We start from the raw sequence: 14,157 nt of genomic DNA, 5'->3' as shown, positions 1-14,157 counted from the left end.
AGAGCCCTTTAAAAAAAATTAAGACATAGTTGCTGAAAAAAAAAAAACATTATTGGATTCTATTCAAGTAGCTATTTAATGACACCAATATTTGATCTTTGTGTCCAGGGTCCCATGAGCCTATTTAGCATGTTGATAAATATAATAAAACCCTCCTTTTCTCTCCCCAGCCATTACAACACAAGCTAGCATGGAGTTTCGACGGAAAGGGTCACAAATGTCCACAGACACCATGGTTACCAATCCTATGTTTGATGCAAGTGAATTTCCTGATAACTATGAAGCAGGAAGAGCTGAGGCATGTGGGACACTGTGTAGAATTTTTTGTAGCAAGAAGACTGGAGAAGAGATTCTGCCAGCTTATTTATCCAGGTCTTAGAATTTTTTTGTTTGTTTATTTTCTGTCTACATATATAGTTTTGAAGTGAAACTTTGTTGTAGCATTTTGGTAGGCTGAATTGATAAGTAAATGTAGTTCTAAAATACCTGCAAATGTGTGCATGTAATTGAAATTTGCTTGAATTCTTCCACTTTACTTGCCTCATCGGTTTTGATAAAGACCTCTAAGACTCTTGATTTTAGAAATGTTATTTGAGTTGTATGGAGAAGTTTAGAAGGACCACCATGATTTGCTAACAAGTTTTTAACATAGTGTTAGATACTGTAGACAGTTCAGAAGTAAGTCAGCTGTAAATTCTTCCTTCAAGGAGCTTATTTTCTGGAGTGAACAAAGCTATATAAACAAGTAACAGTGATTCAATAGGAAAAGGAAGTTTGATAGGACAGAGGCACAGGTAAAGACTGTGGGCATTCAGAGGTAGAAGCAATACATATTTACCCTAGGGAACTCAGGAAACTGAGTTTTGGAAGATTGATGATCATGCTGGACTTACAAAGAATAAACAATATTTAGACTGCTAGGAAGTTGGGTTGAATCATCTTATCCAAGTCTCTGGCTCCATTTGTCTTTGTGAATGGCTTTGCCATTCATTCAGCTGCTCAGGCCAGGAAGTAGGAGTCATTTCAAACTCTTTTCCCTATGTATCTTAAGTTATTCCTCCTGCCTTTCAGCTCTTGTGCCTTTGTGTAACTTAACCCTCTTTCTAATCTCTTTCTCCACTCTTTTCTCTACCATGACACTTCAGATTTTTTTTTTTACTATAAAAGAAAAACTTTTTTTTTCTTTTTTTTATTGGTTGTTAACACTTCAGATTTTGTCACTTTTCTCCTTAATGAACTTATAATAGCCTCCTCTTTTTCTTGACTGTGCTTCGCTTTCCTTAGCTGATGACTCACACAGCTGCTGGAGTGAGGTTAATATCAACTAGAGCCTTTAGATATCTGTGTACCTGCTAGAAAGAATTAAACTGATTCTGTCAAAGGGAATCAAGTACAGAAAATTTGGCATGAAAAAGCAAGAAACTACCTATGGGTATCATTGGCTTTGAGCTCTAAGCAAAAACCCTCTCAATCTGATTTAAGCAAAAGGGAGAGTTATGAGAAGCTAGTGATACTTGTTAAACTTGAGATCAGGAAGTGCAGCAAGGCCTTACAAAGAGCAAGAACCAAGGACTGTAAAGTGTTCAAGTCTTCACAGTCTTCAGGAACTACTTCATTTTTCTCTTCTCTGCAGATCATATTCTTATAATGTAGGATGCGTCACAATTTCCATAACCTTGGTCTAGGTTTATAGCAGTTAATTAGCATCTCTCAATTTCAGGTTCATGGGAAAGACGATCTGATTAAATAGATGTCTATATCTGGTACATTCAGCTATATCTGCAAGGGTGCTGGGGCTCACCTCCTCTGGTGGGGTTCCCATTTCTCAGGAGAGAGACCATGAAATGGAGAGATGTCCTAAATGATATCAATAGCAGTAAAGGGGGAATGCTATGACCATGAGCTTTCTGTTTGGCCTGTAAACTGGATGATGGTAGTATGATAAAAAGACAGATTTGTGAAAAGACAGATGATAAATTTAGTTTTGAACCTAGAAATTTGAAAAATATCCTGTGGGATATTTATCAACAAATAATATATATTAAGTCCCTACTTTTTGCCAGATATTATGCATAGGAATAGACATGTTCTGTGCTTGGATATCCAGTAAGATTTTGGCTGATAGATCTGGAGCTAATTTGGGAGGTGTAGGCTAGACCTGATCTGATTACATTCAGTGGCTTACAAAGCATTTAAAATTGGGCTAGTAGAAGAGAGTTTAGAGAACTGGTGTTGGTAGGACAGATAGGACTGCCACTCTTAGGGGCAGCTAGAAGAGAATCTTCTAAAGGAAATAGCTTTAGAGGTCAGAAGAAAAAGGAGCAATTAAGGATTGAATGATTTCAAAAGGTGGAGGAAGTGAAGACTTAAACATGTCTCCTGGATTTGGCAGTTGAGAGGCCATTGATTGTTTGCTAGTATGGTTTTAGTTTGGTACTAGGGAAAGAAGTTAGATTGTACTGGCTTGAGCAAGTAGATGAGGAAGTTGTTTCCAAAGTTTTGCAGAGAAGAGGAAAATGCCTCACAGTAGTCGAAGAGTGTACTGATATAGTTACTCTTAAATGACAAGAGATTGAGTACTTAGTGAGTTGATTAGGGCTTGGGATGGAGTAAAAGTAAGATATATTTAGGTATATCCTAAAAGGAATCTTATTCAGAATGACCGTCATGATGAATGCAGGCTTTAATGAGGTTTCTTCTTTCATTATTCCCCTAGAGAAATGAAGGATAGGGGAATGATACAAACATATATTTACTTCCCAGGAACTATGAGAAGCTGGAATTTCACTGCCATGGAATTTGATTTAGTAATTCCACTAGTTTGTTGACACATACTTTAGTCATTTGTTTTATTTTGTTTTGTTGCCTTATTTGCAAGCACCTATGACTTTGAGTTATAAGGTTTATAACTGTAAGAAGGGATAATAGATATGAATCTTTTTTTCTTCTATGGGAAAGATTATTTGGCTCTTAAGTATATGTGATTTTGAATTGTTTGTATTCTAGTTAATACCTTTTAAAGGACAGAAATAGTAAAGAGTGGAAAAAGACTTTCAGATGATTATATAAAAATGTTAATAATTATGAAAACCTTTGATCAGCAGTTTGTTTAAAATTTCTTTCTTGCTTCCCTAGATTTTACATGCTTTTAATTCAAGGTTTGCAGATAAATGATTATATATGCCATCCTGTCTTGGCCAGCGTTATTCTAAACTCCCCTCCTTTGTTCTGCTGTGACTTGAAAGGGATTGATGTTGTGGTTCCTTACTTTATTTCAGCTCTTGAAACCATTTTGCCTGACAGGTAAGCTGTCATTCTCTACTACTATATTAGTTGTCTGGTTTGGTGTTTCCTTCTGTTTCTTAATTTATCCTGTTCAGTTGTCTTCATAGTCCAAGGAGATGCTGGTCAGTTAAATGAGTATAGAGCATCAAACCCATCTCCTTCCTAGATGCTTCCAATTCTGATTTATCCATGGTCTGTTAAATCCTTTTTGGCTTGGTCTCAAGGATCAGAGCAAACCCAGCCAGAGGTCCTATCTTTGTAGAACAGGCCTTACATTTTAAATAAAGAAATCAGCCAATCAGTTAAATTCTAGTTTAATAACTGTTTATCATAGAAGTACACATTCACACACACGATTGTGAATGTGAATATATATTTAGCAGTTGCTAATAATGCACTTTAGTTAAAAAATGCTAATAGCTTTTTATTTTTTGGCAGAGAACTCTCAAAATTCAAAAGCTATGTAAATCCAACAGAACTAAGAAGATCCTCCATTAACATCCTACTTTCTTTGTTGCCCCTCCCTCATCATTTTGGTACAGTCAAATCTGAGGTAACATTTTATTAGAGTTTTTTATATTCTATATTGTGTTGTGTGTTGATTTAAGTCAAACTATATTTAAAAAATGGAACAGGGGCTTTAAAAAAACAAAACAAATGCCTCAAGTTAATTCATGTAAATTACTGAAGGTATTTTGTTCTGATGTTTCTTGTGTGGGACTGCCAGCATGCCGTGGCCTACATTTCAAGTGGCTATAGGTTAATAAAATCTGACAACATCTATCAAGGGAATTATTGACAGACTTAGCATAGTGGCTAGCATTAGATTGCAAGCCTTGTTCAATGATCTTTTGGTCTTCTCTAGAAAGACATAATACATATAACAGCTGATGTTAAATATTGCTTGTTTTTTCCATAGGTGGTCCTGGAAGGAAAGTTTAGTAATGATGACAGCTCTTCTTATGATAAACCGATAACTTTTCTGTCCCTGAAGTTGAGACTTGTGAATATACTAATAGGTGCCTTGCAAACAGAAACGGACCCCAACAACACCCAAATGATACTAGGTTTGTGTTCACGTATTTTTTTTAAGTGCAATCCCAGGTACAGTTGATCTTAAGCACATTTAGGAAGCAGAAGTCAGTGATAGGAAGCTAAGCCTATGCAGTTCTACTTATTATTCTGAATCAGAGGCAGAGTTTATTTGCTTTTTGATATAAAAATATTTAAAAAGTTTAGATGAGGGAAGGAAAGCCTTTCAGTCATCTTGGTTGGTCATTTTATTTGTGCTTTGTGTTTTTCTTTCTCCCTGTTTCTCTCCTTCTCTTTCTTCTTCTCCCTTCTTTTTTCTTCTTTCTCTTCCTCCTTCCCATTACTTACATGTGAAAAAATTCAGGGTTGGAAGCCAAGCAGAACCCTGCTGGGAAGAAATTGTGGAGTAGCTCTTTTTGGGCATCTTCTCTTTTCCATGTTGTTTCCTGTTGTCTCTGAATTGTACTAATTCTATCTTAGATGGCTTCACATTATTATGGCCACTGCCACGAGGATTCATATTTTAGATCCTTTTTACTTCTCCATTTGATGACTATACCCATTTCTTACCATGCCTCTGGTATTGAGAGAGAGGAAATCAAAAGGACAGAGAAGATATAATAGAGGGAAATGGGGGTCAGATTATGTCTTGAAGGTCAGGACTTACATAGGCAAAAATATGGTTTTAATTCCAAGACAGGAAATGACGTGGCCAACTCATTTTGTTGATGACAGGAGTGGGAGGGAGAGAGTACTCAGGAAATCTAGTACATTAGGTATTGAAAAGGTAGAATAAATAGGAAAGAATCAGTCATTTTGGAAAGGAGTTGAATGAACAGAGGTTCTTACATACCCTCTTTTATGTTATTGTTGACAAAGTTTTAGACAGTTGGAAAAAAGGAAAGGAGAAAAATACAAAGTAAGAGAATTCTGCCACTTAAATTGTGTATTTTGCAGTTGCACGTAAATTTTATCTGATAGAAAAAAAATTTGAGCCAGGATGTGGGAAATATAGTGTTTATCATGCAGGGAATTGTCAGAAATAAAACAATGTATAAAATGTTTAGTCCAGTGCAAAAATGGCTATTGTTATGATTGAGCTGTAACCCTTTGGACATTAGAAGTGGACTCTGCCTTGGGCCTGTTAGGAACACTCTGAATAGAATGCCCAGTACTTAGTCTCATCCTAGACCATTCTGATACCATCATTCTCTTCTAGCTAGACATAAACAATGGTCACTTAAAACCAACATTCATCTTAGTTCCTTGTCCTCCTTAGTACCGTTGATCTTTCCTCTTTCCCTATTCCAGCCATTTTCCTATGATTCTATTCTGGATTTTTTTTTTTTTTTAAGTACTGGGAATTGAAGCCAGGGGTGCTCTACCATTGTGTTATAACCTTAGGCCTTTTAAATTTATTTTGAGACAGGACATGCTAAGTTGCTCAGGCTTGGGATCCTCCTGAGAGGTAACAGCTTCCCAAATCACTAGGATTACAGATTGTGCTACCACCATGTCTGCCATGATCTTATTCTAGATCTTACATCATTGAAAACTAAATCATTGCTTTCTTGATTTCAAATGTTCCATTTCTTATTGCCCTCTATCCTTTCATTTTGTGCACTTTACTCAAACACTGGCAATTTTCTCTCACAGGGATTAGCAAACTACAGCTCATGGGCCAAATCTGGGCTGCTATTTTTAAAAAATTTATTCTAATTTGTTATATATGAAAGCAGAATGCATTACATATAGAGCACAATTTTTTATATCTCTGGTTGTACACAAAGTAGAGTCACAATATTCGTGTCTTCATACATGTACTAAGGGTAATGATGTCCATGTCATTCTACTGTCTTTTCTACCCCCACGCCCCTCTCTTCCCCTCCCACCCCTTTTCCCTATATAGAGTTCATCTAATCCTCCATGCTCCCCCACCAACCCCATTATGAATCAGCATCCTTATATCAGAGAAAACATTGGGCATTTGTTTTTTTGCGATTAGCTAACTTCACTTAGCATAATATTGTTCAACTCCATCCATGCCATAATTTTATTCTCTTTTAATGCTGAGTAATATTTCATTGTGTATATATAACACATTTTCTTTATCCACTCATCTATTGAGGGGCATCTAAGTTGGCCCACAATTTAGCTATTGTGAATTGACTGCTATAAACATTGATGTGGCTGTGTCCCTGTATTATGCTGTTTTTAAGTCTTTTGGGTATAGACTGAGGAGTGGGATAGCTGGGTCAAATGGTGGTTCCATTCCCAGTTTCCCAAGGATTCTCCATACTGCTTTCCATATTGGCTATACCAATTTGCAGTCCCACCAGCAATGTGTGAGTGTGCCTTTTTCCCCTACATCCTCGCCAACACTTATTGTTGTTTGTATTCTTAATAGCTGCCATTCTGACTGGAGTGAGATGAAATCTTAGAATAGTTTTGATTTGCATTTCTCTAATTGCTTGAGATGTTGAACATTTTTTTCATATATTTGTTGATTGATTGTATAACATCTTCTGAGAATTGTCTGTTCAGTTCCTTGGCCCATTTATTGATTGGGTTCTTTGTGTTTTTTTTTTTTTTTTTTTTTTGGTGTTAAGATTTTTGAGTTCTTTATATATCCTAGAGATTAGTGCTCTATCTGATGTGTATGTGGTAAAAATTTCCTCCCAAAATGTAGGCTTGGGCTGCTATTTTTGTAGTAGAATTTATTGGAACACAGTAGTACTTGTTTTGTCTGTGGCTGCTTTTGTGATACAATAGGAAAATTAAATGATTGTAACAGAGACTATATGGTACACAATCTGAAATATTTACTTCCTAGCCTTTTATGGAAAGGGCATGTCACCTCCTGCTTCAGCCTTTAATCCATTGGCCCTACTTTTTTCCACTGTCTCTCACTTCACCTCTTTCCTCCTTACCCAGCTTAGATTCCATGTCCCTTAACATTTATAAACTTCAACTCTGCTTAACTGCCTGCTTATTTCACATTAGTACCTTAGTGGTTGAACAGTCCTAGAAGAAAATAATCAGAATAGGGCTTTCTGATTAGCCTTCTCAGATTTATGACTATAAATCTCAGGTAGCTCTTAACTTTGATAGTTTTACCACATTTCCTGAGTAAGTTCACTTTTCTATTTGTCTCACCTCATCTCCAGCCTTTTGCTTATTTCTTACACTTAGCTAATGACCTTGCTGCTTATTTCAGCAAAAATGCATTGGATGAGAATTTGCTCAAGCTGGATGTAGTGGCGTATGCATGTATAAGAGGCTAAGGCAGGAAAGTAGTGAGCTCAAGGCCAGTCCTAACTTAGTGAGACCCTGTTTCAAATAAGAGAGAGAATTATCTCATATTAATTATTTCTACCAACTACCTGCAACATATCCAAAATTTATTCTTTGTTTTTTCATTACAAATACTTGAGTTCTGTTATGTTTTATGTGCCGTGCACCATCCTTGACTCTGGGATCCAGCAGGGAACAAAATAAACAAAAATCATTCTAGTGAGTACAAGGAGCAAACAATAAATAAGATCATGTATTATGTGGGAAGGGAAAACATAGTAGTGAATGGAGATAGAGAAGGGCCGTTTTGTGTGAGTGCCACATGGCAGATCAGAGGGGGCAGTTCAGTTAGAGATAGAGTGTCATGCAGATACCTGGGATGAAGAGTATGCCAAACAGAGGGAAAAGCAGTGGCAAACAATCTGGAAGCAGCCTGTGTTTGAGCCAAGTGAGGATGCCAGTGTAGCCATAGTGAAGAGAGCAAAGGTGCAGGTAGTAGGGATATAGACAGACGTAGCTTCAGCTTGCTGGACTGTCGCTTCACTTGTTGCTCTCACCTTCTCAAGGCTACTCTCTTTTTTTTTTTTTTTAAGAGAGAGAGAGAGAGAGAATTTTTAATATTTATTTTTTAGTTCTCGGCGGACACAACATCTTTGTTTGTATGTGGTGCTGAGGATCGAACCCGGGCCGCACGCATGCCAGGCGAGCGTGCTACCGCTTGAGCCACATCCCCAGCCCAAACCTATTTTAAAGTGGATTAAACTTTTTTTTTTTTTTTAAAGAAAGAGTGAGAGAGAGGGAGAGAGTGGGAGAGAGAGAGAGAGAATTTTAATATTTATTTTTTAGTATTTGGTGGACACAACATCTTAGTTTGTATGTGGTGCTGAGGATCGAACCTGGGCCGCACGCATGCTAGGCGAGCGCACTACCGCTTGAGCCACATCCCCAGCCCTCAAGGCTACTCTCAAGTGCTACTACTCTCACCTTCTTTCCTATCTGATCAGTTTCTCCCCTTTCACTAGATTATTTATACTGGCATACAAATATGCCCTGTTATTATCTCCCTGGATGCCTTACCTCTTCTAGCTGTTCCCCCATTCTCTTCTACCTTTGAAATCAAAACTGGTTTTCTGTACCCAATTTTCTTGGCCTCTCATGTTTTTTGTTTAGATCACTATGGTAAGGCTTTTGTCCTGACGATTCCTCTGAATCGATTTATATCAAAGTTCCCAATGATCTCCATCTTGCCAGAATTGATGATCAAATTGCTGTCATAATCTTACCAGCACTTGGCTTGATTGACCACTGTCTCCTTCTAGTAACACTTTTTTCTTGTAACCCCTATCATATCATACTAACCTGGTTTTAATTTTATCTTTATTTTAATTTTATCTTCCTTCTCTGTGTCCTTTGCTAGCTCTTTTTCTACTACCAGTGAACTAAGTTGGAAACTCTAAAGCTCTGTCCTTGCCCCTATTATTCTAGGTGGTCTCATTAATCCTATAGCTTCAAATATCTCATATCTCATATATATATATATATGATATATATATATATATATATCACATATCACATACATACGCGCGCGCACACATTCTTCAGCCTAAATATATCCTTTCAATTCAGTGTGTTCCTAGCTGCCTACTTAACATCAGCACCTATATATCTGAAAGATAGGCAACTCGGGCCTATCTTGCCTACCTCTCACATCTTTGCCCTAAATCTGTTCCTCACCAGTCTGCTTACTCAATTCAGTAAATGACTTCCTCTGTTATACCTAATTACTCAATTAAGACTCACCTGTCTTTAATTTTTCACTTTTCCTCATTACTACACATCTAGGTCTTCTTCTGTCCATACTATATTCAAAATACATCCCAATCAATCTTACCATCTCACTCCTAGAAACTGTGACTGAGCTTATCATATTTTATTTATTTATTTATTTATTTTTATTGGTTGTTCACAACATTACAAAGCTCTTGACATATCATATTTCATACATTAGATTGAAGTGGGTTATGAACTCCCAATTTTACCCCAAATGCAGATTGCAGAATCACGTCGGTTACACATCCACAATTTTACATAATTCCCTATTAGTAATTGTTGTATTCTGCTACCTTTCCTATCCCCTACTATCCTCCCTCCCCTCCCCTCCCATCTTCTCTCTCTACCCCATCTACTGTAATTCATTTCTCTCCTTGTTTATTTTCCCATTCCCCTCACAACCTGTTATATGTAATTTTGTATAGCAATGAGGGTCTCCCTTCATTTCCATGCAATTTCCCTTTTCTCTCCCTTTCCCTCCCATCTCATGTCTCTGTTTAAAGTTAATCTTTTCTTCCTGCTCTTCCTCCCTACTCTGTTCATAGTTGCTCTCATTATATGAAAGAAGACATTTGGTATTTGTTTTTTTAGGGATTGGCTAGCTTCACTAAGTATAATCTGCTCTAGTGCCATCCATTTCCCTGCAAATTCCATGATTTTTTCATTTTTTTAGTGCTGCGTAATATCATATTTACATAATTTAATTATCAGAGCCTTCTGCCTGGTCTCTCTGCTTCCTTTCGTGTCCTGCTAGATGTATCTTCGCCACTTAATCTGGAATCATTGTTCTAAAGGAAAAGCTAGATAAGGCCAGTCTCCGTGCCACTGGCTGCCCATTACACTTAGAGTAAACTCTAAGTTTCTTACCCATCTACAGAAACCTATATTTAAAAACCACAACCTGGTTTTAAAAATATTCCATATTCATTGTAATGTCATGTGTAGCTAATAAAAAAAAAGATTTAAAAAAATTCCATATTTTTCTCAGTTTGTGTTACCCTTGAAGATGGTAATTGAGATGCTAGCACCTGCCCTTTCATGACAGTTATAAAACATCTGACAGTAGGCATGTTTTTATACAAAGAAAAGTTTTGATTTTTGAATTAATTTAAAAAAAAAGGATTTTAAAACGTTGGGGGCAAATCAGAATTGGGTGATTTCTTCTTATCTTTGCTGACCAGTCAACAGATTTATTAGTAATTTTTGGAGAAGTTTAGGAAATGCAGCCAAAATCATATTCTTATCTCTGCTCTTAATCATGAACCATTTTAGTGTTCTTATCACTTATTTTATATAAAATACTTTTTTTCTATTGCAGGGGCAATGTTAAATATTGTTCAAGATTCTGCACTCTTAGAAGCCATTGGTTGCCAAATGGAGATGGTAAGAAATACACAACATGTAATATATATATTTTTTACAACATGTAATCGTATCAGAGATGATTAACTTCTGATTTTGTCTAAATTATCTTCCAGAATATCTGTCCTTGTAATTTTAAAGGTATTTTGTTTGTAAATGCAGCTCATTGAGTTAGAAGGGTCATATTTTAAAATATCATATATTTTTATGTTTTCTTACCTCTTGGTCTGTCATCTTCTATACATCAGTTCCCTAGGAGATTCTGCATGACAGAAACTCCGGCTAAATCTAGTTTTTATTCCTGGAAAGTACCTATTTAAAGCTCTTACTTTTTTGCTATTGTGATTAAGCAGCTTAAATAATCTAGGAAAGGCCTCCTACTCCATAATTTTTGCTATCCCTAGTTGATCTAAATGTAAAAACTATTTATTTATTTATTTATTTTTGTCTTTTACTTTTTTCATTTTTAAAAATTTTATTTGTGTAATAACTATTTATAATCTCTTTATAGTTCCTGCAGATCAAAGTTTACAGGTCCCCCAGAGTACTAATGTTTTAAATCAAAAAAACTTCCTGGAGATTTTCAGTACCTCTTGTTTTCCTCTTCAAGTTGTATGATCCTTATACTGGAATAAAGGCTGAGGAGTAGAGGAATTAATAGAGTATACTGGGGTGAGCTGGGTGGATATAGGCGGATGATCAAATTATTATCAGGGAAATTACATTCATGTCTCAGTAGATGTTTAATAATAATTTACTGACCCAGTAGCAAAATATGAAAAAAAATTTACTGATTTGGATATAATGAATTATATTTTTATGGGAAAAAGTGAAGGAAATCTATTATTTTTGGTTTATAATATAATTTGAAAGTTGCTGCTCTTTGCTCAAGTGTTGTTTTGTTTGTTTTAAGATTATATTCCTATTTTGAAGTTTTGCTTGGGAGGCATGTAGAGTATTATCTTTAAGGACCTAAAGTCATTAGCTAGCAAGGTCTAGTGAAGATGAAAAAGTTTTAAGACTGGCCCTTTGTAAACAGCAGCAAAAAAGCATTTCTGTCAAACTGAATGCTGTCAAGTTGTCAAACCCTTCATACCCTTTAGCAGATGGTGTCTGTGAGAAATACCACAGCAGTTTTAATTCCCTCATCATTTGTGCTGTTTGTTGTCACATTCCGTTTTATCAATAGAGTTTTTAATAATTAACCTCTTTTTATACCTGTAAACTGATGGAATCCCCAAATACTTGACTGATGTTCATTTGACTAGGGTGGTGGAGAAAATAACCTGAAGAGTCATAGTCGCACTAATAGTGGTATTAGTTCAGCAAGTGGTGGAAGCACAGAGCCCACAACTCCTGACAGTGAGAGACCTGCTCAAGCTCTCCTGAGGGATTATGGTAAGCTATTTTTTTTAATTGGAGTTTTACAGAATTTCTTTAATTCTTAGATTTATTTAAGAAAAACTAAAACAAAATTTAAATATTCAGATTTTTAAAACAAACAACTAAAATATAAAATGTTATGTACATAAGTATAAGAAAGAGGATACTAGTCTAAAAAACAAATAACTTATACAGCTTTTAGTGGTTGTATTCGGAGTAGTTCATTAGATTTCATAGATGATTATAATGCGTGATCGGGATTCTGTCCATGTGCTGGTGATACAGGGTCAAGATATGGGCCCTGCCTGAGATCTCACATGCTAATGGCAGAGATGTCTAGTCAATCTGTTACTGCAGTGTGGTAAGGGAAGTGATGGAGCATGCAGTAGTGGGAAAACTTACGTACCCTATTATATCCTGTACCCTAGTTTAGGTACATTGGTCACAAATTTTAAGCAAGGGTAAGGAAACATTTTTGCCTTTCCAAATTCTACATTTGCCAGCAGAGCATCCTATTTTTTCCATGTCCTTTATCTTGGAAGTTACTTTATAGATTCATTGAATTTGTGGTATATAACTTTATGGTTCTACACACAAATACTAACAGTGTATTGAATCTGTGAGTGTTCATCCAACAAGATTAGGATTATATTTAGTTTCTTGGATGTGAGTTTAGTTTTATAATCTTCTGGAAAATTCATGAGCTAGAGTCATGAGTTCATGGGACATGTTTCTGTGATTTGTTTACAATAAGTATCCTTGAGCATGTCAGATACATAAAGTCATTATTTGGATAATCAGTACAATCAAATATTATATTTATAAAAAAGTTATTTAAATTGTTACCTTATTCATTGTGTATGTAGATCTAGGTATACTCTATGTTGAAATTTTATTTATTTTTCATGCTTTCTAAAATAACTTAAAAGATATTTTTACTTTACTGCATGTGTTCTAATATAAATGTTTGAAGTGATTATTGTTTGTTTCAGCATTTTGAACTGGTGTTAGTGATCTCTGCTTGTAATGTCATAAAATATTTTTACTAAGAAATCCGGATTTGTGTTAGTGTCGCATGAATGTCTCTATTTAATGATCATTCCTTTTTCTGTTGTCACTGCCCTCTTTCTGATAGGATCGACAGGTATAATGTCCCTAAAGCTTCCTTTGTAAATTCAATTTAATTTGTCCTAATTTTAATTTCTCCTAAGGTACTATTAGCTAAGTAGTAATTACTTTTAAATATAAAATTGGAAGCCAAATGTAGTGGCTTGATTATTTATTTTTTTAGAAGTATTAAAGTAGTCTTAGAGAGTTAAATGTTAAAGTGGGTTTGAAAAGGCATTGCATGTGATTTTTGATTGTTTGAACCCTGCAAGAAATTTTAACAGATGCCTTACAGTATTTTCCAGCATCTGAGGGGGCTGTAAAAGTTGAATGTTTCCTCTGTAAAATTCCACGAAAATACTTGATGGCCTTTTCATTATTATTTTTGAAAATGTAATACTCTATGTGTTGTTAATTTAGAAATTTTAAGCCTTAACATTTTATAAGATGATACTGACACTGTCAGGTCCATGATTGTCTGTGTGAAAGTTTGTGGGCTGGGACTAGAAACTGCCCTGACCCAGCTTGCGTGCCCTGTGCACTGTGTGTCAGGCGTGGAGCTCAGGCCAGCGGGGCGGGGAACATAGCGCTGTGTGGGTGCCCGTCGTGCTCACTGTGACTGCTGTGGTCTGTGCCTGGTGGAATGCTGTGCTTCTCGTTACTAATGCTTAGTTGTTTTCCCTCCCTGTGGGATGTGGCATTGGGGTTATATCCTAGCTCTTAATACAGATTCAGCTGCTGGGCTCCTGATTCGCAGCATTCATCTCGTCACCCAAAGACTCAATTCCCAGTGGCGGCAAGACATGAGCATATCACTGGCAGCTCTAGAGCTCCTCTCTGGCCTGGCAAAGGTGAGGAGGATAG

The 14,157-nt window shown here is 36.2% G+C and overlaps 1 protein-coding gene across 10 annotated transcripts in view; it reads left to right on the top strand.

Moving 5' to 3' along the window:
• The window catches only part of RALGAPB (Ral GTPase activating protein non-catalytic subunit beta), a 108,314-nt gene that overhangs the window by 44,272 nt on the left and 49,885 nt on the right, over positions 1-14,157 (top strand). For 8 of the 10 annotated variants that reach the window (XM_081293113.1, XM_081293112.1, XM_081293116.1 and 5 more), the window contains 7 exons: positions 171-372; positions 3,136-3,303; positions 3,724-3,838; positions 4,205-4,352; positions 10,760-10,824; positions 12,072-12,201; positions 14,011-14,144. In XM_081293113.1, coding sequence (XP_081149239.1) covers positions 171-372; positions 3,136-3,303; positions 3,724-3,838; positions 4,205-4,352; positions 10,760-10,824; positions 12,072-12,201; positions 14,011-14,144 — 962 coding nt within the window. The remainder of the gene's footprint in view (positions 1-170; positions 373-3,135; positions 3,304-3,723; positions 3,839-4,204; positions 4,353-10,759; positions 10,825-12,071; positions 12,202-14,010; positions 14,145-14,157) is intronic. The other 2 variants (XM_081293111.1, XM_081293109.1) reach the window with 1 other exon arrangement.

The sequence above is a fragment of the Spermophilus citellus genome (assembly GCF_964194105.1).
Source record: "Spermophilus citellus genome assembly, chromosome: 4".
Classification (NCBI taxonomy): domain Eukaryota; kingdom Metazoa; phylum Chordata; class Mammalia; order Rodentia; family Sciuridae; genus Spermophilus; species Spermophilus citellus.
This window is presented reverse-complemented; position numbering and strand designations above follow the sequence as displayed.